This window comes from Argopecten irradians, chromosome 7 (genome assembly GCF_041381155.1).
Source record: "Argopecten irradians isolate NY chromosome 7, Ai_NY, whole genome shotgun sequence".
Classification (NCBI taxonomy): domain Eukaryota; kingdom Metazoa; phylum Mollusca; class Bivalvia; order Pectinida; family Pectinidae; genus Argopecten; species Argopecten irradians.
In genome coordinates, this window is record NC_091140.1 from 41,206,373 (window position 1) to 41,234,030 (window position 27,658).

The following is a 27,658-nucleotide window of genomic DNA, read 5'->3' on the forward strand; positions in this document are numbered from 1 at the left end:
CTAGTATTTGCGTATATTTACGCTTGCTAGGCTTGTTCACTGTTATATTTAAATCTCTGATTACGCCGTGTCTAACTTTCTCAATATCGACGTCTAATATTATTGGATTACCAACCAATTATGGGGTTCGAGTCCTGCAGGATATGTTACTAAACCCGTTGACTGCATCCATCTTCCAGTAACCACGTGTATGCCAAGCGAAACCGAAAGTAGCTACATGTAGGACAGCTTTATGTATATATGGGACTCAAATCGTGTACGCTCATCAAACCGCCTGTGTAGCTGAGGTAGCTGATCAATGAAGTGATGAACTCGACGAAGTAAATTACAGATTTGTGGTTTTTTTTGACAATCCTTAAACATATGGCACATAGATCTATTAAATGTTATTACAGTGCATGCCGGAACCAATCTGAAATTTCATACACCGACTTAGCGTAACGTATAGCGTTAACGTACGTTATGTCATAACGTGGTGCAATAATAATCAACTCGTTCTGCGCGTGTACTATAACGCTTTTCTTCTACACTGTTCTAGAAGCTGTAATTTTACGTGGCCTTATAACTGCTGAAATCAGCTAAAAGCTTAATGAATATGCTGTAGTATGATAGATAGACGTCATGCCCCTTATATAAAACTTCACATATATACAATAAACAGCTCTATCATGACCATGGCTGATGGCACCGGTTTAATTCACTTTCCTATTCAAGGATTCTTGTGAATTACTGTGAGCAATTTATACAGTTATTGTTTTGATGAGTACAGTACTTGCATATACAGGTATAGTGTATATATAAAATAACAATTTTAGCATGCATGCAGATTGTATACTGGTTATAATATACAGAATTTGTTTCAACATTTTCTCAGGAACTCTAAATTTGTTTTCACATGTAGATAAAATTTTTACGATGATGTACTGTTGAATGTCTACTCCATTTTAGCGTTTTGAAAATCACATACAAATTACGGTAAAACCTGTTTATAAAAGACCATCCAATGGCATAAACTCAAACATGGTATTTATATATAGCCAGGTGTTGTGTGACACAGGTCATTTAATTGTGTTGAAATTGATCAAAGAAGACAGATTTGGTCTTATAAAGCAGGTGATCTTTATACAGAGGTGGTCACTTATAATTTAAAGCCAAGTTTGCCTATGTATATATGTAATAGGACGGAGAGTTATCTCAGTCACGTTAGTTGTTTCCGATAGAGGTTCCGTGTTGGTTTACATTGCAATGCAAAATATAAAAGTAACATAATTTATTCAAGATAAAAAACAATATCGACACATAACAAATACCAGCTTTTAAGTGCCCTTATATAACCCGAATAGTGACAACAGAAAGATTAAAGGGCATCAAATCAGATCCAGACGTAACTGCTTCAACGGAAGTGGTGTTGACTTTAAAACTTGATGAATACCCGTGTAACAACAATAAATACTCCTTGTAAAGCAATATCAATGACCTCATCTCGTTTGGAATCAATCACTCTGATGCAGAATATTTTTTATGATAAATATAAAAAAAGCAGGATTTAAATTTAAATTTATGTTTTATATTAGTAATTTACATTGATTTACATACATATTTTTTTGTTTTGTTTTCCAGGATATCTGTCTGAAACTTTCCCGTTCATCGTCTAAAACAGATTCACAATGGAGGAAGGATCAGGGTTGGAATCTCTCATCAACCAGAGATTAACCCGGCCATCTTACACTAGAATGGTGTCCTGGGAATTCTCAAATCAACCGGAAGCCATTCCTGTGAAAAGAAAGAGGAGGCGATCAAAAAAACAGTCTGATGTTGATGAAGAGGTAGACATTTCGGTCTTTGCATCAGATGAGGAACAAGATGGTCATTCATCATTGACAGAATCAGATGAAGACTGCTTGTACTTTTCAGCAGAAGAGACAATATCATTAGAATCGGACAGTGCAGATAAGATTCATCAAAAGATTGCCTCTCTTGATATAGATGAAACGTCCGATAAAGACACTACATTAGGAGATGAGGGGGATGACAGTTTAGCTGGTGTTCAGTCCCCTCCGCAAAAGAAACATGCTCCAAGTAAAAAGCAAAAGCGTAAAAGACGAAAGTCAAAGAATTCATACGTGTGGCATGCCGGGGACTTTCTTTCCGCTATGGAGATTAACATTGAGCCAGATATAATTTTTGATACACAAGAATTAGTGGAAGAGAGCCGTATTTATGTAGAGAAGGCAGTTCCCTCATTGGTTGAACTTTGTTTGAATTGTACACGCAGGAGAAAACTTAATGTACAACTTCCAAAAGGACTTAAAAACATGGTGAAACATTCCAACAAGGAATTCACTTTCAGAAAGTTTCAAGTATCATGGTTACAAAATGAATTTTCTAAATGGCAGCCATTTGAAGAAAAGAAAAAAGAGAACTTTTCTTTGCTGTGTACCAAGACGATGATGAATGGGGCTCTGATCCTGTTTATAAATGTGTGTTTCCTACCACAAATATCTGGAATAATGTGTTCTATCCAAAGCATTTGTACTCCAGGTATTTGGATGAATACGATGGCTCTAAAACATCCTCTTTCTTGCCTTTCACCTTCATCACAAATCCTAACGCATGGGAAAATAATTTTGACGGTATAAAGTACATCTTCCAGCAAAGGTTTCTTGGATGTAAGTATTCTACACATTTTTATGTTTTTGTTACTCTGAACATAAAAACGGTTTTCTTATAAGCACTCAACTTCATCCTTGTCCATGTTATGATCCTGTAATGGAAGTCTGCGGACAAATTAAATAAGTAAATAAACGTCTTGTAACATTTAATGACGGCATAATAGAGTGAAAATGAGAAATGACTTCTGAAAGATACAGACTGATCCCCATTATACACTCAAGCATAATTCCTTCTGTACATGTGTTTATAAATTGTCTCATAATAGTGACATGATCTTGGTAATATTTATATATATGAAGTGGCACTACAGAACTTTAATGATCATGCAAAATTTGTGCTCTAAGATATAATTATGCTAATTGCTTACCAGTTAATTGAAGATGCACTGGACGACGAATGATATTTTTATCTATTTAAAACAGGAGCAGATGAATCAATGTTTTTTTCCACTAACAAAATTTTACACTATTACTATCATTGAACAGGTTGAGTCGCTGATTTTATTTCAATATTAAATTAATTAAAATAATTAATTGAATTCCAAAATTAATCCATGACACTATGCCCTACACTGTATATGGAATGAGGTACTAATTGTACAGACAACAAAAGCAAAACAAATTATTTTATTTGTATTTTGTGACATATACATGTATAAACACAATTAAATTTTTCCAAATACTAACATTATTTATAATTTCTTACAGATGCTCCACCGCCGACAGAGCATAAATGATATTCATCATTTGAACAATAATTGGTGGTTATCATGTACATATATGTCTAATTAAAACAAAAATAATATAAAACAATTTATTTTGCCTTTGGTGCATGTGCAATCAGTACTTCATTCCATATTAAGAATATAGTGCCACGGAATTATTTCGGGATGCAATTAATTTTTTTTTTTTTTTTTTAAAACTTGTAGTAAAAATAGAAACTCAAACTTAAAAATACTTCAACTAAACATTCCATTTTTCATTTTTTCATCGCTTTTTATAGTCTTATTCATGGCATTTTCATGGACTATATTCCAGTAGTGTTATGTACTCCACTGTCCCATGTTAAATCCCATTTATGAAATTAAACAACTCTGCACAATGAAATACTTCCGAGACCCTTCTATTTCACATATTTGTAATGGCCGTCGTATACACATTTAGTAGAGCAAACAGCAGCCAATCAATGTCGCTTCCAGTTTTATGACTATATATTAGGCAAAAAAAGTTAAAAAAAAAAAAGCCTGATAATAAAGGCAGGTTTATAGCGGACTAACTTCTGCCCAAATTAACCAATTTTACAACTTGTTTTGTTTGTAAAGGTCTGGCCAACCTTGTTGACCTGATGATGCCCTCCATATTGAGTGAGAGGAAGGCTGGAACTGAGAGTGACCAAATTTCGGTACAAAAACAGCTATTGGACCAAAGGGTCTCAGCCACTACAAAAACATATGCTATATGATGAGAGTACAAAAAGGGTGCTCTGAGCTTCGGTTAAATTTGCGTCATATGTCATAAGCTTTAATTATTCTCCTTTTCACAGATGAAATTTGCTTTGACTTAATAATAAACCAAAAAAAAAACCTATTTCGTTCTTCTATTTGTCTCAAGACTGATCCTTAGGTGACACAGACAATATTATGCTCGTCAGTACTCTCTAATCGGTTGACAGTAGTAGGTTAGTGTAAACAAAGTTTCTTCGTTGTCGGGTTTCAAAATAACAATAAAGAGTTGTTATTAAATTCAATTAAATATGTATTTGATATCAAAACAGAATATGTGTTCAGGAATTGTAACGGTAATAAACAAACAAAATGAATCGCTGGTCGGGGCTACAACCGAGGGCTTTTCCTCAGAGAATGTTCGGGGAATTCCAAAATTACGTCAGTCACACACCATGCAAACAAATGTCTATCATCCGTACAATAAAGTAAAAGTCATAACTATGAATAATTTAGAAATATATCACGTTCGTAAACCGATACATACGTGACAAACACTCAGCAGCTCAACGGTCATACCATTAACAGGCTATGTTACAGAACTTTCCTCGGTTGAAAATCAAATATGGCGGCTCGTTCCACTTCGGACCGCGTCACTACCCTGACAACGATACATACCGGTAGTCGTTCCGTCCCAGTTATCTCAATTTTTATTCGAAATTGACATTATTGATATATGATCAAATTGAAACAAAAATACAACATATTTTTAAAAATAATTGAAAGGTGTCATTGTTATATTTCAAATCAAACTGCAGCTATAACATTCAACAATCGAACTATATCTTCGTCATCCTGACTACCGTAGTTACCTAGCTTAGCAACCAACATCATTTTAAATTTGACCACGAACATGTAAAAAACACTAATTTTATGTAAATATATAGATTGAACAGTGTTTTGATTGCGTTAAAGGTGGTATGAACGCAATGGGATACAGACATATTCTACATGTAGCGCTAACGCGCTACATTGAATATGTCTGTATCCCATTGCGTTCATACCACCTTTAACGCAATCAAAACACTGTTCAATCTCTATAAATTAATTGACCACAAGAGGGACAAGACCCTTATCAGAATTATTTTGTTTCTTTTGAAAATGACAAAACATGCATACTGAATAAGTTTTTCAATCTATAAAAAGTGTACTTGATAATTGTTTAATTTTTTTCTTATAACTTTCTTAGCTAAATTTTAGTACTAGATTACCTCCCTTTTTTTAAAGCTTGATGTTCTAGACTCAAATATCTTGTGGTGATCTGTCTGTAATTAGTAAGTCAGTCTAATATTACATATAAATTGTATATATAGAGTAATATAACTTATACATGTATATATTTATACAATCTGGGCTTAAAGGGTATATGATTCATTGATTCAACCATTTATTAATATTTCACAAATTAAATTTTCTCAATCATAGGAAAGCCCTGCGGAATTGCAAAAACCCTTAAAAAATAACCGTCTTTACGGTATATGCAAATGCTGGCATTTTGTGTTTTAAACTTCTAGCTGTTATGTAGCTTCTTACATTATGTAAATTTGTAACTTACTTGCCATAATTAACATCCAGGGCGCTAAAATATTGATATATTGATTCACATATAAGACTTGAAAGTTCATCTTATATGGGATACAATGCTGATGTCGGAGGCATCAGATGTTATGAAACAACGTTAAATCCTTCAAAAAAGGGGAGGTGTGCTTATAGGGGGAGGGGCGCGCTAATTACGGTGAATTTGGTATGTCATACCTATATTTCAGTACTAATGCAGTCTGAGAAGATCAGTCTCTTTTTGTTTTAAAAGGTTTCGGGATATAACAGACTTATTCTATGACAAAATCATTCCATATGTGTTCTGGGCCCGAGGAGACTTCCATCTAGCAGCGAACCTCTTTACCAAACTGATTGAGGGGGAAAAACGCAGTAAGTCATATGTTTCTTTATAATCCATCGATAAAATGTTACTTCAGTTTGTACTAATATATTCTTATAATCCATTGATAAAAAAGTCACTTCAGTTTGTATTTGTGTTTGTTCAGATTTCCTCCATTAACAAACCTGGCACATCCTTACATGAACCTGGTTGTTAACAGGACGTTAAACTAATAAAACCAGACTAATAAAAACCTGACTCTACTGAACCTACCGTATATTCGACCCAATAAGTGCCCATATCCCTATAAGTACCCCTCCCCCTTTTTCATGGCTTGATTTCAGTTGTCCCACGCATAAATAAAGACCAAAACTACACAAAACTGTCTAGATATGTAATAATTTCGTCTTATTATCAGCTTTTCATTTTTGGCGAGGATCACCTCGCCATTGTGATTGTGGTTGCAAAATTCTCTTTCAGTCAATTTCCTCAATATGATTGGCTTAGAACTTGCTCGCAGATAGCTAGCGCTCCTAACGGCAGTGTATTCAACAACTTTGATTTTACCGGGAATTTTAAATAGCAAATTTTGAATATGAAAGTTACTGAAATAAGCGTATCTGTAATGTTGAAATAGGAGAAGTAGATAACTGCTTTCATATCCTTACCATATACACTATCCAAATGATCTTAGGTTGTAAAATTTTCACTTGAATTGTTTACAATGTATCTAGACTTTCCGTCCCGAAAATGTTGTTAACAATGCATGAAGACGTTTCGTCCCGAAAATGCTTCGCTTCGCCCCACGCGTTTTGTCCCTACTAATGACAATTATCCCGCAACGGAAAAAATGAAATCAATGTTTCACCTCAAACATCAAAAGTTTTTACAATAATGATTTTTGTAATTTGAATCATATTAGTTCGGGAGCAAATAAATCCTCAGGACGAAATGGAGATTTGTTTATTCACGGCTGCGTTATGCCACATGTACGTGTAAATCCACAATGGAAGAAAGACAACTCTAAGAAAATTTAGGATAAACTTTGTAAATGATCAAATAGCGCGTGAGAGACGATGAACATTTTCTAAATGTCCAAGCTGGAGTAATCTTCCAACTTACGGCAGTTAATAAGGTATGAATATTTACCACATCCATAATTATCGATAATTTTATAAGCACATGTATAAATTATCAGATTATATTATACATATTAAAGCACGTATAGAGGTTGTCACTAAAAACATTTTAGCCACTTTCATCATCACATGTTGGCCTACAGGAGCTTGACGTTCTGATAAAATATATAACGTATTCAGTAAACTACGTAATTAACGAAGTATTTTTGGTCCGAATGACAAAAATCATACATAAAATGTTCGTATAACTCGAAGTGAGATTTTTTGGACTACTTAATTTGATAGATCGATGAAAATGCGATTTCTTTTCATAATTCTTCCGTAGAACGGCACTTAAAAAGCTGTTTCAATCTACAACAAACGTGGAGAAAACGGTTAAATGTTTAGCAATTATCCTGAGTTATATTTTATCAACAATCATCAGAGATTAGTAATTAAAACTTACATAAACATACTCCCGATTCTCACTTGCATTGTGTGATCACTCGAGCGGAACTAATCTCTACCACCTGGCACAGTCTTACAAAGGGGTTGTTCTCTTAACGCCAACATATTATCAACAACAGGTAGGTGTTGTTTTAGGAAACAATAGGAAGGCAATTATATACTGTTTCATATAAGCTGTCTTTATTTTCACCTGTAAAGTCACTTGAGATTTACCTGTATTTCAATCAGTATCGTAGGTAACATTGGTGGGTTTTGGATAAAAATTCCTTCAATATATTCCGTATTATATACAACGTAAATTATTAATCAAAGATAATCAGTGCTTTAATATGCTAAGAATTAATATGGAGCTACATGTGGATTATTAAGAACGATGCATTTTGAGTTCCAGTGAGCAATATTTTTTTACAAATCATATCTCAATTTTATCAGAAAAAACAGGTTTTCTTGATCAGTGTATATTCTAATGAAACAGTATTCTGTTTTGACATAGGAGTTCCAGTAGGGCTACATTCTTAGCCAACTTTCATTTCTTGTGACCGTGCATAGTTGCGCATGATTTTCTCTTATCGCATATGACGTACACCGTGAAGTATTTGTTACAGAAAATGAGTGGAGAAAAACATATCACAAAACGATTCACATTAATATTGTCGGCAATTTTGACCTGGTTTGATTATAGTTTAATGTTGGTAATCTATTGAAGCCGACCACAATACACACATTATGATGTTTTTATAAACATTGGTAATAATATATCATTGGGGTATTATATGCTCTATATGTTATTTTTGATACCAACATATTTTTTACAGAAGTCACTTAATAATGTAAAAATACTAAATGAAATGAGATTGAAGACTGTTACTTAGGGTCTTAACCATATTCATTTTTTAATACCGACATTATAGATGTTATCTAATGTTGCAATGACTGGCAAAATGTGTAGTTCACAACGTCCATATGTTGAAGTTCTTGTATGAATTCTCAAATGTGGTGCAAACTTTTAGTGCTCAGAATAGCCAAATGAACAGTTTTCTAATTTTATCTGTTTTAAGAGTATTGTTATCAACTATCTCACTGTTTGTTATCTAGTAACATGTTTGACCTCGAATCTCAAGTACTTAACAACACCAAAGGAAAACAATTTATATGCCTTATTTCTAACAGGTACACAAAAAAGAATATCCAATTTTAACTGCGCTGTTACCTCGGACCCCCCTCTTCACTTATAGGGTGCTTCTTATTATGCTTTTTACATTTTATTACTTATGTACATATACATTTTACATTATACATGTCACTTCACGCTGCTGCTAGAAATCCAATCTTAGGATAAGGAATGCAGGACAAAATGTATATATCGATATTAAAAATTATCGCATTCCTACTGTACAAGCTTTCCGAAATATATTGTATGTTCGTGTTAACTTACAAAAGTGTCAGTACAAGTCAAGGATTCTATAAGTGGAGACAGGATTCGTGTCTGTCCTCTATTACAATTACTAAACTCCACGCGCACCACGCCTAATGAACCGGGAATAAAAAACCGTTTTACTCCACAAATACTTTGTAACTTATCCGACGTCAAACGAAACACCATTGTAAAGTTTATTAAATTTGCACGACGTTTTAACTTGCTTTAAAGACGGAATGTTTAGGGGATATGTCCTTTAAATCTTTCGTCTAAAACTAATCGACAGCTCATGCCATGACAATGACAGCACGTGCTTACAGAAAGTTTAAGACGGTCAACCCTCGCCCGCACCCAGCAAGCTACATACAACGGCTGTGCCGGCGGATAATCAAATGAAAATCAGTCGTCGCCCAACTCACGGACCAGTGCACAAACACAACAAATAAAAGCGCCTGCCTGGACTTCCCCAAAACCCAGTTGTGACTTATCCCTTCTTCATATACGTCCTTGGTCAAGTACAAAGTAAAATTTGGAGAATCATATTTGACACATAATATTCACTTACTCTTTGGTACGTTATTAACCGCATGTCAGACTGTTACATGTACATGTACTATATATGGTATATAAGGTCACTTAAACTGACATAATCTGGAAGACCTTGTGGAAATAATATCACTTTTCAACAGGCATAAAGGCATTATCTATTAATCTCAAACTTTTAATCATCATCTAGTGACTACACTAAGTCTGTGAAACTCTGGATAATTCACTCATTGATATTTTATCTACTATTGCTCTTACTGGAAATGGTAAAGCTTACGTCCATGTGAAATAAGTTTTCAAAGAATTTTATGTCTTGATTTTAATATCATATACTAAGTTGATACAATCTAATGAGATTTTATACCAGAGATTTTACAGATATATCAAGGACATCTTTAAAATATGCGTGAAATAAAATCATTGTGAATATTAATTTAAGTTTCATTCATAGATTCGATTTGTTATATTTATTTTCATAGATATTAACAGAAACATAATCATGTATATATAGGAATCTGATATTAAATTCTGAAACACTTATTGAAATGTAAAATTATCTCAACTATAACCTTAGATAAGTATCAACACCAGTTAACTTTTACGGGTAAATTTGACTCTGTGACATTGGTCCTGCCTTTAGGAATAAAGACTAACCCTCAACCACTGTCAGATACACCCCTTACATGCAACAAACTACCCTCACAGCTACATCTTTGAGTATCCAAAATGTTCGGCGGATCACTGAGATGCACACATCATATGCATATACTTATACTTCTGTGTGTCACATTATCAGATACATTATATGACAACTGCTGTATTACAATCAATTTATGAAGGACAAAACTCCAAAGAACAGGAGGACTAAAGAACAACAGAAAATAAATTTCAATAATATTTACTCTAAACTGGTATTGTTATTTTATATATAAAAAAAAGCTTGTTTAATTATATGATATTAGCCTTTTCGGTAATTACTCTGTTAATACATTTATTGTTTTCTTATGTTTTATCAGAATGTCTACATGCAAGTATCATTTCAATGGAACCACCAGGAGAAAAAATGTGTTGAACAAAAATGAAATATGAAATTTTGGCATCATTTCAACTGTGGTAGCTTAATACTGTAATATTTTTGATATGAAAATAAAATGAGTGATCAAATACACATATATTAATACATAATGTCTGTAAATTTTTGAGGTTTACCATATATATAAATACACATGCAGCACATTTTTTGTGAAATTTTGTAGTTAAATTTGTTATGAAACAAATATTTACCATCATCATCTTGTTCCAATATACAATACACATATAAAGTGTTGTGATAGTGAATTTTACTTTAATGATGCATATTGACTTTTATTTGTTTTATTTTTCTATGACACATCTACATGCTTGAAATAAAAAGAATAAATAAAATTTACATTAAATTTTATAACACAATATGACATTAGTTGTTTAATCTTTTTTAGCCCACCATCAAACAGATGGTGGGCTATTCAAATCGCCTTAGTCGTCCGTGATCGTATCCCTAGTTTGCAACACTTGCCATTTTAACGACTGTCGGTCAACAAGATGTCCGTAGCCGGTGGCCATCCTAGTCCGTTTGAACCATAACAATTCTTGTTACCGCTATTTCTCAGAAAGTACAGAAGGGATCTTTCTCAAAATTTCATATTTATTTTTCCTCTAGGACCCTAGTTGTGCATATTGCATTTTGGGACTTGATCGGTGAACAAGATGGCTGACAGGTAGAATATCTTGGATTTTTGATAGTTAAAGTTTGTTACCGCTATTTCTCAAAAAGTATGCTGAAGGGATCTTTCTCAAATTTCTTATACAGATTCCCTAGGACCCTAGTTGTGCATATTGTATTTTTTGGACCCGATCATTGATTATGAACAAGATGGCCGACAGGCGGCCATCTTGGATTTTGATAGTTAAAGTTTGTTACCAGATCAATATTTCTCAAATTGTGAAGAAGGATCTTTCTCAAATTTCATATACAGGTCCCCTAGGTGCCCTTTAGGTTTATCCCCTATTTGTGCATATTGTTGTATTTTGAGACTGATAATTTGTGTTTTGGTCAACAAGATGGAATCGAAAGGCATGTGAAAATAAGTTTCAAAGAATTTTGATAGTTTTAAATCAATTATTAAAATTCATGCTAATGAGATTTAAAAAGTGCTGAAGATTTTATCTTTATCAAAAATTGTTTCTACAGTTTTGAAATAACCCAGTTGTGTATATTGTATTTCACCGATCGGTCAGATTCAAGATGTTATATTTTCATAGACAGGCAGCATCTTTATTATATATGTGATAGTTAAATTTGTTACCTTATAAATTTAATCAAAAAACTTGATAAGTGGGATCTTTCTCAAATTTCAAATATACCTGGGCCCCTGGACCCTAGTAGTTGAAAGCATATTGCATTTTGGGACCGATCGGTGAACAAGTTGCCTGACAGCTTAATGAAAATGTATGGCATCATCTGGATTTTGATAGTTAAAATTTTGTTACACAAATTCTCAAAAAAAGTTTTTTAGTGCAATTTCACATATTTGAGTTCCCCTAGAAACAATTGTTCTTTGAACTTTTTTCGGGAAAATAAATTATTCACAAGTGCCCATGCACACATGCATATGCCATATACTTATACTTCTGTGTGCACATTATCAGATACATTATGAAACTGCTGTATTACAATCAATTTATGAAGGACAAAACTCCACTCTAAAGAACAGGAGGACTAAAGAACAACAGAAAATAAATTTCAATAATATTTACTTAAACTGGTATTGTTATTTATAAAAAAAAAATGTTTAATTATATGATATTAGCCTTTTCGGTAATTACTCTGTTAATACATTTATTGTTTTCTTATGTTCTCAGAATGTCTACATGCAAGTATCATTTCAATTGGAACCATCCAGGAGAAAAAATTTGTGAACAAAATGAAAGAAATCATTTTCAACTGTGGTAGCTTAATACTTTAATAGTTCTGAAAATAATGCCTTTCGGGACTGAAAATAAACTTCATCATATGGCAAATTCCATATATATAATACATTTAATTTGTAAACATTTTTGATCCAAATAATTACCATCATCATTTTCATTCCATATATACAATACACATTAGTGTTGTGATTTGTGAATTTTACTTTAATATGTTTTGAAAAGCATATACTTCTTTTTGTTTATTTTCTAGACATTACATGCTTGAAATAAAAAGAATAAGATAAAACATTAAATTTATAACACAATATGACATTAGTTGTTAATATTTTTAGAAAACATATTAAGATTATTGTTAATAATACACTAATCATCATCTTCGGCATACTTTATTCAAAATAAAATTAGATATTAATTTGCATAACACAGGTTGTCTTATGTTTTCCCTCCTTGACTATCAATCTTCTCTGATCACTCTGAAAATGGTGATTTTACCTTTTTCGGTCGCCACATGAACTGCCTTAAATCAATTATATCCAATGCAATGAGACAACTGCATTTATTATAACGCTGTAAGGCAATTCTGCAAGATCAGCTTACATTGTTAATTTACATTGAACATATACATGCACAGTATGGTACCTTATTTATATCTCCTTTCCTATTTTCAATATACCTTGATGACTTGGAATCTTATCTGGCGGAAAAAGAATGTTAATTGTCTGACAACTATTGACAAATTATTTACAGATAATATTGAAATGTATCCCAAACTTTTATCATTTTTTTATGCCGATGACACTGTTCTACAACAAATGTTAAACGGATTTGAATAATATTGCATTACATTATTGCATTACATGGAAATTATAATCTAATATATCAGAAAGATAAAAGTTGTAATATTCTCAAAACGTAAATTGGCCCAACAACATCAGTTTACGTTATGGGATATAGAATTATTTTGATAAGAAGGGTATACATATCTATGTATATTTTTTAACATTAATGGTAGCGTTTTTAAAGAAAAGGAAAAAAACTGCTGAACAAACAATTAAATCAGTGTCTACTATTTTTAAGAAACAAAGGAATGTATCCCTTCCTGTTGATTTTAAACTGAAAATATTTTAGTCACTTGTAATGCCAGTTTTATTATACTCATCAGAAGTATGGGGATTTGAAAATACAAATATTGTAGAAAAAAATCATTTGTAATTTCCTCAAGTTAAAAAAGTGTATAAAACAATTCATGGTTTATGGCGAGCTAACAAGATACCCAATTGATATTGGAATAAAATGTAGAATGATTACTTTTTGGCATAATGTATACTTAACATGAAAATAGACCAGACGTTTTTAGCTCGCCTATTCGAAGAATAGGGGGAGCTAATGTTGTCACCCCGGCGTCGGCGTCGGCGTCAGCGTTGGCGTCCCATTTCACGTTAAAGTTTTTGAGCAAGCTTCTGTTTCGTCAATTGTTTAAGCTTAAGTCATCATAAATGTTTCTGATTTTATTTTCCTAATGTGTATGGATGCTGAACGTGATAATACAACCAATTTTGGGCCCTTTAGGGTTTTTTTTGAGTCTGTTAATTTGTCATATTTCACGTTAAAGTTTTTGAGCAAGTTTCTATTTTGTCTATTGTTTAAGCTTAAGTCATCATAAATGTTTATGATTTTATTTTCCTAATGTGTATGGATGCTGAACGTGATAATACAACCAATTTGGGGCCCTTTAGGTTTTTTTTTTTTTAGTCTGTTAATTTGTCATATTTCCATGTTTAAATAGTAAATACTTGAACAACAACTTCTTCTGAATAGGCGAGCTTTGCTGTTCTCCGACAGCTCTTGTTTAAATGGCTGTAAGATGTTTAAGATATTTTATCAGAGCTAGTTTAAATCATGTTTGGATATATCAATCAACTTGCTGTTTTACAAAAGACTAATTACAAAAACTTGTTAAAAGTAGACCAATTGACCAGTTTATTCAGAAATGGTATGACTATATTGATAAGTCTTCTTGAGGACTGACATATTCTATATTTAAGACATTTTGGCATAGAAAAATATGCCTCTTGTCTGTCTCTGCTGCAAAACAATACTTGTTAACTGATACTTTGGTCCCAGGAACTTAATGAGAATAGCAATTCAGAATGGATATTTTAATTGACATCAAATTAACAAGGAAAAGGTTAAAGATGCTATAAAGTCATTTGGCATATAACACCATAGGAAATATTAGAATGGGCTCCTAAGAGTTTAGTATATGCTTCTTATTTAACACCTTGGTGTCCAAGGAATCCTCAAAAGTCCAAACTGGAAGGAACACTAGCAAACTTTATTTCTTATTGTCCAAAAAAATGTTGACTTTAGAAATATATCCTCCAATCATTGAGACCGAGCCATTTAGTACTTTCAGTACTTTGATTACAATTTTAATACCTTTTATAATTTAAAAAGGCTACCATAAACAGAGCGGTATGGCTCAACATTCATAGATTGTCTGGTCCTCAGTCTGATACAGATTTTTTAATGTAAAATTTCAAATTCTCAATTGGGAGAAATTTTGCAAGAATTTGCCCCATTACCTCAATTTTATTTTTGCACAGAAAATGTGTGCCCAAATTACACAAGTTTTTTTGGTAGTTGAACACTCGAAATGATGTTTGCTTGATTACTTTAATGTCATTTTTATTTATTATGATCTTTTAATGTAGAATATTCATATGGCTTCATAATAACAAAGTTACATGTATTTCGAGTACAATGTTATTCTGATAATCAAAAATCATTCTTGTGAAACGGTATTTTTCTCTCATCACTTGACTCAACAGTTTTGCAACAACATTATTCCATTGATTCCCACCATTTTAAACATTTGGCAGGAATAATTATGTTCTCAAGAAAACCGTGACAGCTATAAATCATTTCTCACTTTATACATGAAAATTTGCAAGAATGTTAAATATGCAAATCCTGCGTTTGCTTCCTTACAATTACAAGCCTCATGAAAATGGACATCCATTTATGGTGAAACATGTACAGTGACATCAAATTTTGAGTATTGGCATATTTTGAAATGCTAGAAATCATCATGGGACATACCCTCATTAGTTTGTATGCATGATTCTGGGGTCATTCACTGTACGCATACAGAATTGGTTGATACCAAAGTAAAGTTATGATAAATCTTTACAATTTAATTCACAGGGGAAAAAATAGGTTTACCTTTTAATATAACATTTTTTAGCATGTAAATTCTAACCAGGTGACCTAAGGTTCATACTTAGGTAACTTTTTATATAAGATAAGGAAAAGAGGGATTATGCTAATTGCTTACCAGTTAATTGAAGATGCACTGGTGACGAATGATAATTTTTATCTATTAAAAACAGGAGCAGATGAATTAAAGTGTTTTTCTTCAGTAACAAAACTTACTTTTTAAACTTTACACTAATACCATGATATCATTGAATTGTTTGAGTCTCTTATTTCATTTACATAATAAATTAATTAAAATAATGATTTGTATTCCACAATAAATCCTTATTAAACATTATGCCCCACATTGTATATGGAGTGAGGTACTGATTGCATAGACAACAAAACTAAAACAAAATTTTTTATTTTTGCACTCTGTGACACAAACATATACACAATTAAATATAAATTATTTTCCAAATAATAACATTATTTATATACTCTCTTAACTGTGGAGTATCTTATCATAAATTATCATAAATACGCAAAGCTGTGGCATATTAAGAATAAATAAGTTTGTCCTGACATTTCATTGCACCACCAAAATTAGCGAGTTTACAGTATGTACTAACTAGTGTAGTGTTAAGTAACAAAAGATTGTGATTACTTAATTGTTTTATATACGACATGGATAAATATATGATGTCAGAAACTGGAATATAACATATTAAGAACTTAATTTGATTTGATATAATGCAACACATTGAAACTTTTAATATCTCTCAGAATGGAGGAGTACAACGGTATTTGCTGTAATAAATGCCCACAGCTTTTAATTAATACAATCCATATAGAAATTTTCTGACCCATTTCACATGTGGATCTCACATAATAAGATTATCATGTGATATGTCACTTTTGCCCAAATTAACCAGTTTTTAACAATTTGTTTTGTTTGTAAAGGTTTGGCCAATCTTGTTGACCTGATGATGCCCTCCATATTGAGTGAGAGGAAGGCTGGAACTGAGAGTGACCCGTACAAATCAGAATTGGACCAAATCTCGGCCACTACAAAAACAGCTGTGATGAGAGTAAAGCGCGCTCTGAGTTTCCGGTAAATAATTCTCCTTTCAAAGGTGCTTATTAGTGAACCAAAATGTAAGTTGTATGTAACAGGGTGCAGGATTTACAATAAATTTAATACCTGCCTCTGCCAGGGATCGAACTCGGGACCTCTGGATTACTAGTCTGACGCTCAACCGATCGAGCTTAAAAGAGAAGTTCTCTCTAGCCGAGCGATATATTGCGGCTAGTATTGACCAGGGTTACATACTCCCACTCCAGGAAACAACTCGTCCTCGAGTTTCCAGGGGTCACAACGACTCCTTTGCAGGTATCGTGAAGCATCATTCTCGAGTCCCTACATGGGCGCCAATGTAACAGGGTGCAGGATTTACAATAAATTTAATACCTGCCTCTGCCAGGGATCGAACTCAGGACCTCTGGATTACTAGTCTGACGCTCAACCGATCGAGCTTAAAAGAGAAGTTCTCTCTAGCCGAGCGATATATTGCGGCTAGTATTGACCAGGGTTACATACTCCCACTCCAGGAAACAACTCGTCCTCGAGTTTCCAGGGGTCACAACGACTCCTTTGCAGGTATCGTGAAGCATCATTCTCGAGTCCCTACATGGGCGCCAATGTAACAGGGTGCAGGATTTACAATAAATTTAATACCTGCCTCTGCCAGGGATCGAACTCAGGACCTCTGGATTACTAGTCTGACGCTCAACCGATCGAGCTAAAGAGAAGTTCTCTCTAGCCGAGCGATATATTGCGGCTAGTATTGACCAGGGTTACATGTAGATGAAAAATATCAGCCATATTTTAACTCTTTCTTTACTCATGATACATTATCTGTTACACTTAACATGCTTATATCTTTTCAAGGCTGATTCTACTATCATTTTAATTACACTTAACATGCTTATATCTTAACCTTTGAGATGCATTACATATATTATGTTGTGATTCACATATAAAACACTTGCAAGTTCATGTTATGTCAGAGGCATCAGATGTTATGAAACATCATTAAATCTATGGAATGGGGGCATTTATACAACTTCAACTCTTTCTCTAGAAAATGGGAGAGGTGGTTATAGAGAGGGGCGCTAATTATGGTGAATACAGTTTGTCATTTCTATATTTCAGTCTGAGAAGATCAATATCTTTTTGGTTTTTAAAGGTTTCAGGATATAACAGACTTGTTCTTCGACAAAATCATTCCGTATGTGTTCTGGGCACGAGGAGACTTCCATCTAGCCGCAAACCTCTTTGCCAAACTGATTGAGGGGGAAAAACGCAGTAAGCCATTATGTTTCTTTATAATCCATTGATAAAAAGTTCAGTTTGTACTAATATATTCTTATAATCCATTGATAAAAAGTTACTTCAGTTTAATTTGTACTAATATATTCTTATAATCCATTGATAAAAAGTTCAGTTTGTACTAATATATTCTTATAATCCATTGATAAAAAGTTACTTCAGTTTGTACTAATATATTCTTATAATCCATTGATAAAAAGTTACTTCAGTTTGTACTAATATATTCTTATAATCCATTGATAAAAGTTACTTCAGTTTGTACTTACATATTCTTATAATCCATTGATAAAAAGTTACTTCAGTTTAATTTGTACTAATATATTCTTATAATCCATTGATAAAAAGTTACTCCAGTTTGTACTTATATATTCTTATAATCCATTGATAAAAAGTTCAGTTTGTACTAATATATTCTTATAATCCATTGATAAAAAGTTACTTCAGTTTGTACTAATATATTCTTATAATCCATTGATAAAAAGTTACTTCAGTTTGTACTAATATATTCTTATAATCCATTGATAAAAAGTTACTTCAGTTTGTACTTACATATTCTTATAATCCATTGATAAAAAGTTACTTCAGTTTAATTTGTACTAATACATTCTTATAATCCATTGATAAAAAGTTACTCCAGTTTGTACTTATATATTCTTATAATCCATTGATAAAAAGTTACTTCAGTTTGTACAAATATATTCTTATAATCCATTGATAAAAAGTTACTTCAGTTTAATTTGTACTAATATATTCTTATAATCCATTGATAAAAAGTTACTTCAGTTTGTACTAATATATTCTTATAATCCATTGATAAAAAGTTACTTCAGTTTGTACTAATATATTCTTATAATCCATTGATAAAAAGTTACTCCAGTTTGTACTGATATATTCTTATAATTCATTGGTAAAAAGTAACTTCAGTTTGTATTTAAGCTGATACCCGTAAACTTGTCTCGAAGTTAAAATTTTTGCTTGGCTTGCTTCATAAGAATTTTATGTGAGATAAATATGTTTTCATTTTCAGTGCTCCCCCGTTATGCTGCCACCTTTTGCCCATTGCCGATTTTGACGGTATAATGGGGTTGGCACTGTACAACAGGGTTGACAAATCTCTATATCAGTGTAATTTGCACAACCCTAACTTTATCATTTTTATTTTGTGTGCAAAAAAGTGCGCAAATTACATAAGTTTTTACGGTAGGTCCCAATCACAATCAAGCACAAGCGCCAGACATGCATATTACTCAATTCATTGCGAAACTTTTCAACCTAAACACATAAATGTAAATTCTGTTTCTATTTAAGAAACATCTGAAATATAGTTTGCATCCTCTTTGTCATCTGTTAATAACAAAAATATCAAAGAATATTATCCACAAAATATGTATAGAATTATATGATATTGTGTTTACGATTTTCAGAGTATATATAGAGGGCCGCAGTGACCGAGTGGTTAAGATGTCGCGACATATTACCACCACCCCTCCACCTCTGGGTTACAAGTTTGAATGCTTTTCTCCGGGTACTCCGGATAGGACATTAAACTAATAAAACCAGACTCCCGGGGTAATAAAAACCTGAGTCTATCTATTGTACCTAATATGTTTTACATTTAAAATATCCAAAGGTCGATGCCGTGCCATGTACATGGTAGAAATTGCACGAATGCATGCTCAGCTAGGGGAACCGGAGACAGCCAGTCGGTTCTACAGAATGGCGGCTGATATAGCCCTAGAAAAAGGGAAGGCTTTGAAACATGAAAAGGAGGTCAGTGGACAGATGCTAATGTTAATGGCCAGCATCTATGATCAGGGGTAAGTTAATTGGCAGCTCAAGGTATTATATTCTTATCAAACGTTTGTTGAGGTTATGGCAGTGTTAGGGTCGGTAGAGTACCATAAACGAACATTCTTTCATGTTTTCCCCATGATTAAACAGAATGGATATTTCGAAAAAGTATTACTGGCTATTCATGACTCAAAGTGCTAAATATGACTGATGTTTCACATTTTGATACTATTTATGATTCAAAGTGATATTTTACATATATATTTTAATATCATAGTATGATGACCTCAAAGAGTGACCAGACAGCTGCTGAACACTGGAGATATGTGGTGACTTCCGGAACATTCAATCGGGGAGCAGCAAATATGGCCGCCATCTCTATGTTGTGTTTTCACTCTAGACCAAGCTGTGGTATGTTACCGGTATTCAGTATAAAGTACCCGTATGATTTAATTAAAAATCTGATTCATTATTAAATTAGGTTGATATTCATATTTTATTGAATTACAGTCAAACCTGTCTATAAAGACCACCCTAGGAACAAAGATATAATTGTTTTTATAGCCAGGTGGTTTTTATACACAGGTTGAATTGTGTTGAAATTGGTCATTTGGGACCCTAGAAAAGTGGTCTTATTATAAGCAGATTGTCTTTATACAGAGCTGGACATGAAGGCAGGTTTTACTTTCGATCATAAAATCATTCATGGTTTTCATTTTTTAGAAGTTACTGTACAGTAAAACTTGCCTGAGCGACCACCTCTGTATAAGGACCACTTGTTTAACAAGAACTCTTTCTCATAGTCCCAAATGGTCCATTTCTTTGGTGGTCCATATAGACAGGTTTTTGACCGTGTAATTAATAGGACCATGGCAGCTTATCAAACATTCATTCAGTCACAGGTTTGCTATACTTTTTTTTTTATATTTATTTTATTTTCGAAGATTTTACATGTACAGATACGTGGTTATCTCACTCACACCATACACACCTCCTCACATCATATTCAGCATAATTTCAATATCAGGTTTGCTATACTGGTAATATTACAAAAATCTGAAAAATCTGATATCTAGGCCATTTTAGCGTATTTTCCTCAGCTGTTTTAAGATATGGTGATGAAACTTGATGATTCCTTCATTCTTGGCTCAAATTTAGATATCAGAAGTAAACATAGCTGATAAGGAGATATTTATGTTGTTTTAAGCATTTATCTATTTACTTTAAACCTTTTTTATACAGATACAGAACCTTCAAGTTTTGTGGAGGCAAGGAGACGACTGGAAGCATTAGCGGAGAAGTGTCCTAAATTTCTCTACTACATCAGTCTCCTACAAGCCTTGGCAGGAGAGGAATCGGACGCAGAAAACTTTTTTAAGACATATAAACAGAGGTATACATTGAGGTGTTCGAGACTCGGTTATAACCGGAGCAAGGATGTTAAGCCCCATCAATCAATGCCAGTTTTTCCATATCATTTTTCACAATTTAAAAAAAAAATATTTGTTGGAATTGAAATTGAATCTATCAACCCCTGTCTATTTCTGGTTATGAACACTTATACCTTTAATCATAAGACAATAGTTCCATGACTATTACAAAGAGATACAACATGAATATACTGCCTCTCTCCCCCCCCCCCCACCCACCCACACACTACCCCCTTAAACAATACAAACATTTATAGATGTATGTCATGCATACAAGGTCCTGCAAGGCTATCCTTTAATAACCTTAGCTGTAAATAGGATGTATAGCCCCCTTAATCAACCAACCATGAAAAGCCTTAATTCCCAATATTCTGTACTTCAAGGGCATACCGTACATGTATAACAGGTTATTTTCGTCACTCAGAAATTTTGCTATTTCTACCCAAAAATAGGATGTTTCATTTTCACCATTTTAAAACTCACATTTGTTTAGTTTTTCTTTTTTGAACTGTATGTTCAAGCTATTAGTAATTATAGAAAATTTCAAATGTGTCCTCATTGCATGGGAAATGAGTCAATGAACTTAATAATGTAAATTAGTTTTGAGTTATGTAACCCGTTAATGTTTCAGGTCACTCCCTGAGCTGGGTCTCGATGATGAAATATTGTAAACAATGTTGACTTTGATTTTAGGGAACAAGCAGATGGAAACACAGATGGTCCAGGTCTATCGATGAATATATCATCCAGTGCAGGCACTCGTAGAAAACGGCCGAGTTTCTGGCAATCTCTGTCCACCATGGTCTCAAAATCCGGTCATCCACAGCCTTTATATGTTTTATGGAGATCTCATCTTCAGCCACTGCGGGTTTGTGACCCCACAAGGTAATTTCAGAGCACAGTCTCTCAGTTTTGGTCCAGCCCGAGATTTTGACCCACTCAATGTCATTGTGAATCCTGTGAAATGTGTCCATTCGGACTCTCGTCTTTAGCCCATGAAGACCATTTTCTCCCGCAATTCACTGATATTCTGCCAGTTTTAGCCGTGAGAGATTTCCTTGTCAACCCCTAGGATATGACAGATAGCGTGCGCTAACCTTTTGAACCTGAAGACATTACGTGACGTTATGACTTCATGCGGTGTGACCGTGCATTGTCCATGACGTCATCAATATTGACATGCAGTGGACAGAACAATGTTGATTATCTCCCCTCTTTTGTCTGTTGGAGATAAAGAATATTTCCTACCCAGAGGGTGGGACAGAGAAATCACAACCTGGGTGGGAATTCCTGAATGTCCAACCCTGGGCAAGCCTCGGGTTGGACGTTAATGAATTACCGCTGGGGTTATAATTTTGATGTCACAACCTCTGGGTACAGAAAGATTCTATTCATCAATCCCATTAATTCCCTTTAGACTCTTGTCAGCAGACCCTGAGGGTGCTTGACCCCTAAGGTTGACATTTAAGTTATTAAGATCCGTCTTCATCCTACCAAGGCCTACAGTTACCTTCGGGTCATGAGATGAAATGCCTTTGTGGATAGTTTGGAGTACTGTAGGTTTGTGCTTTTTCTTTGAGTACTCTACGTACCTTCACTCCACAACCAAAACCTGCAATCTACATCATAGCCATGTTCAGGAGACAGACATTTAACTAATCCAGTTTTTTATTTATAGGTAGGGAGGCCCACAGTTTGAAATACTGATTTTAAATTGGCGATTTTTCTCTGAGTACTCCAGCTTTCATGCCATATCCTTAAATTTCACTGGCTTCAGACTAGATATAACACAGACTAATATTTATTAGACTATAAATACAACATACTAACGTTTATGGTCTGTGATTCTTCAATACCAGTGTTTTGAAACAAAATTCTCCTGTCTTCTATTAAGGTCTACCAGAAATTGGGATATTTTGGACATGGACTCATTTTGACTTATTTGGCATTTGGCATGAAAGCGCCAAAATTTATACTCCAGCATTTGGCTTCGTATTTATTTGTTTATATAACTGTCTATACATCTACATACCATTTATTAGGTATGTGAACACATACTCGCGGGTAAAATTACTTGATCAGGTTACATAAACATACATTTAAGGTATGTGCTGTCAAGCGGAAAAAAAGCATTACCCTTGCAAGTCTTTCTTTTGTGCAAACATGTATACAGTTAGATGTGTTGACTATTTATCACTTTTAATGAAGACCAATATTTCAAAGGGTTGTCTTTATATCGATAAGGCTTCAAAACTTATCACGTCAGTTTTCATTGTAGACTAATCTTAAGTAGCTTATGTTATGTCAAATTGGGCTGAAAATGATCATTTTGGATATTGAGAAAGTGGTCTGATTACACAGGTGGTTTTTATACAGAGGTGTTCTTTATACAGAGGTGATTGCGAAGACAGGTTTGACTGTCCCTCTAAAGGCATTGACTCACTCCCAAGGTTCGCTAATTAAGGTGGTCCAAAATCAAGACTTTAATTACTGAATTCCGTCTTTGCATATTACAGAGTTAGCTCCCTTCTGGGTAGGTATCCATTGTTACGTCATAATTTTGTGAGCGCAATTCATGTCGTTTTCTCCGAAACCTTCCGGGTAGGTATCGATTGTTACATGATTATTTTGTGAGCGCAGTTCATGTCAATTTTCTCCGAAACCTATGACGTTACGCTCGCAAACACATGATGTTACAATCAATACCTACCCGCAAGTGCAGATAAGTCTGTAATATGCAAATTCGGAATAGTGCATTGTATACTATACCAGTACGGGTTCTTGTTAAAAGCCAGTTGCTGGCAAAAACAGCTGTCTATTTCCTTGTTTACAACCAGATATTTTTGTCAGAATTAAATATTTTGAAACTGAAATTTTATGTTGATTTTGTCAATTTATGTATATCGGCAAATTACATAACAGACAAGTGAGTGTCTACATCACACAGACTACTGAACCAAACAGCTTTGATAAATCATCTCTGATCTTTTCTCGTATTATCTTCATTCAAAATTTACACACCAAACATCAAGATCACCTGTGTGTTTGAATTGCACACCATCAACACCTTCTTGACACAGAACAGGTCATGTAGGCTATGGAGCTGCTGACAAGGAAATAATATAAAATTTAACACTATATACAGTAACTGGTCCAATTTAGATGAGGAAATTACATGTTGGGTAATCTTTTAATCCATGCTGATATAACATTCTCTTGAAATGAAGATAAGACCTAAGGAATGTTGATTTTATTTATACCCACCCCCGTCATCCATGATATCTGTCCATGCATGAATCCGTACATCTGGCCATCTGTTTATAGACACAACTTTGTCTTGCTAACTCCTCCTAAACTACTTGATAGATTTTGATGAAATTTGGTACACAGAACCCTGGCATAAAGGGAAGTTGTGTTTGCAATTTCTCCATTTAATGGAGTTATAACAAATTAAAAGGCCTAATTAGCCTGATTGGGGTTATTTGTCTGCCACTCTGGCGACAGTTCTGATTGTTTTTGTTTTTAGTTTTGTACATATTTTCTATCAAAACTATTATTCTTTATCTCTTCTGCAGCCATTTTCCACCAACTGAAGCAGACCTTTGCTGTGACAACCTTGACCTTCGCTTGAACTCTCAAGGTTATTTGACTGGAAATATGAAGTTGATGCTACCACCAATAAGAAGTGTAAACTTGAACCCCTATACAGGGTAAGTTTATCCTTTTTTTTCTCATTCACCCCTAAAAGGCAAGTTTGAAATCTTCTTATTCAATGGATGGAAGAGTTCATTATGAATTTTCAGAAGTGAATGAGTTTATAAAAGTAGGTTAGAATATCTATATATTTGTAAAATACATGTAGTTAAGCTTTAAAAAACATTCCTGAAAGAACAAAATATTTGAACTTGAATTTATATATATATAGGAAAGCATTACAGATTTTAAGGAAGGCTCCTCAACTTTCAATTTTTTTCCTTATCTCATGTAATGCGTTCCTATGGGAAATATATTAAAGATGCTCCACCTCCGACAGAGCATAAATGATATTCATCATTTGAACAATAATTGGTGTTTAATCGTGTATATATATGCCTAATTAACACAAAAAAATAAAATGAAATAGTTTATTTCGCTTTTGGTGCATGTGCAATCAGTACTTCATTTCATATAGAACATATTGCCATGGAATTTTTTCGGGATGCAATTAATTATTTTTCATATTGTTAACTTGAAGTAAAATTAGAAGCTCAATCTTTTCAATGGTGGTGATGGTGTAAAGTAAGTAAATTTTGTAACTGAAGAAAAATACTAAATTGTCTGTTCCTGTTTTTGATAGTGAAATTATTCCTTTTGCCAGCGGTGGAGCATCTTTAAGCTAAGGAATTCTTGAAACTGTGACCCCCCCCCCACAAACACAAACACACACAGAGTTTAATTTCATATTCCCTGTTAATTTGTAGAAAGCTCTGTTTCCCTCGGACTCCAGGTAGTACTGAAGTCTGGACCACAATGGACAGATTCCTCATTAGCAGTGACATCGACGAAGAAGATCATGGTAAGTAGTTTTTAGATGTTTTTGTCAATGGTTTACCTAGATGTTTTGGTCAATGGTTTACCTTTAGATGTTTTGGTCAATGGTTTACCTAGATGTTTTGGTCAATGGTTTACCTAGATGTTTTGGTCAATGGTTTACCTAGATGTTTTGGTCAATGGTTTACCTCTAGATGTTTTGGTCAATGGTTTACCTAGATGTTTTGGTCAATGGTTTACCTAGATGTTTTGGTCAATGGTTTACCTAGATGTTTTGGTCAATGGTTTACCTAGATGTTTTGGTCAATGGTTTACCTCTAGATGTTTTGGTCAATGGTTTACCTAGATGTTTTGGTCAATGGTTTACCTAGATGTTTTTGTCAATGGTTTACCTCTAGATGTTCTGGTCAATGGTTTACCTAGATGTTCTGGTCAATGGTTTACCTAGATGTTTTTGTCAATGGTTTACCTAGATGTTCTGGTCAATGGTTTACCTAGATGTTTTGGTCAATGGTTTACCTAGATGTTTTGGTCAATGGTTTACCTAGATGTTTTGGTCAATGGTTTACCTAGATGTTTTGGTCAATGGTTTACCTAGATGTTTTGGTCAATGGTTTACCTAGATGTTTTGGTCAATGGTTTACCCTAGATGTTTTGGTCAATGGTTTACCTAGATGTTTTGGTCAATGGTTTACCTAGATGTTTTTGGTCAATGGTTTACCTAGATGTTTCTGGTCAATGGTTTACCTAGATGTTTTGGTCAATGGTTTTCCTAGATGTTTTGGTCAATGGTTTACCTAGATGTTTTGGTCAATGGTTTACCTAGATGTTTTGGTCAATGGTTTACCTAGATGTGTTGGTCAATGGTTTACCTAGTTGTTTTGGTCAATGGTTTACCTAGATGTTTTGGTCAATGGTTTACCTAGATGTTTTGGTCAATGGTTTACCTAGATGTTTTGGTCAATGGTTTACCTCTAGATGTTTTGGTCAATGGTTTACCTAGATGTTCTGGTCAATGGTTTACCTAGATGTTTTTGTCAATGGTTTACCTAGATGTTTTGGTCAATGGTTTACCTAGATGTTTTGGTCAATGGTTTACCTAGATGTTTTTGTCAATGGTTTACCTTGATGTTTTGGTCAATGGTTTACCTAGATGTTTTGGTCAATGGTTTACCTAGATGTTTTGGTCAATGGTTTACCTAGATGTTTTTGTCAATGGTTTACCTAGATGTTTTGGTCAATGGTTTACCTAGTTGTTTTGGTCAATGGTTTACCTAGATGTTTTGGTCAATGGTTTACCTCTAGATGTTTTGGTCAATGGTTTACCTAGATGTTTTGGTCAATGGTTTACCTAGATGTTTTGGTCAATGGTTTACCCTAGATGTTTTGGTCAATGGTTTACCTAGATGTTTTGGTCAATGGTTTACCTAGATGTTTTGGTCAATGGTTTACCTAGATGTTTTGGTCAATGGTTTACCTAGATGTTTTGGTCAATGGTTTACCTAGATGTTTTGGTCAATGGTTTACCTAGATGTTTTTGTCAATGGTTTACCTAGATGTTTGTCTGTTTATGTTTTGGTCAATGGTTTACCTAGATGTTTTGGTCAATGGTTTACCTAGATGTTTTGGTCAATGGTTTACTAGATGTTTGTCAATGGTTTACCTAGATGTTTTGGTCAATGGTTTACCTAGATGTTTTGGTCAATGGTTTACCTAGATGTTTTGGTCAATGGTTTACCTAGATG

At 33.8% G+C, this 27,658-nt stretch overlaps 1 protein-coding gene across 3 annotated transcripts in view; it reads left to right on the forward strand.

Moving 5' to 3' along the window:
• The first annotated feature begins 312 nt into the window (after window positions 1-312).
• The window catches only part of LOC138328458 (uncharacterized), a 65,689-nt gene continuing 38,343 nt past the window's right edge, over window positions 313-27,658 (forward strand). For 2 of the 3 annotated variants that reach the window (XR_011209214.1, XM_069275265.1), the window contains exons 1-10: window positions 313-335; window positions 1,621-2,669; window positions 16,734-16,884; window positions 18,020-18,138; window positions 19,793-19,979; window positions 20,231-20,364; window positions 21,196-21,346; window positions 22,077-22,268; window positions 24,959-25,093; window positions 25,844-25,938. Coding sequence is in view for 2 of the 3 variants with exons in the window: in XM_069275265.1 (XP_069131366.1) it covers window positions 16,757-16,884; window positions 18,020-18,138; window positions 19,793-19,979; window positions 20,231-20,364; window positions 21,196-21,346; window positions 22,077-22,268; window positions 24,959-25,093; window positions 25,844-25,938 (1,141 nt within the window). In the remaining variant the exon portion in view is untranslated. Of the gene's footprint in view, window positions 336-1,620; window positions 2,670-5,984; window positions 6,104-16,733; window positions 16,885-18,019; window positions 18,139-19,792; window positions 19,980-20,230; window positions 20,365-21,195; window positions 21,347-22,076; window positions 22,269-24,958; window positions 25,094-25,843; window positions 25,939-27,658 lie in introns of all 3 variants that reach the window. The other variant, XM_069275266.1, reaches the window with a different exon arrangement.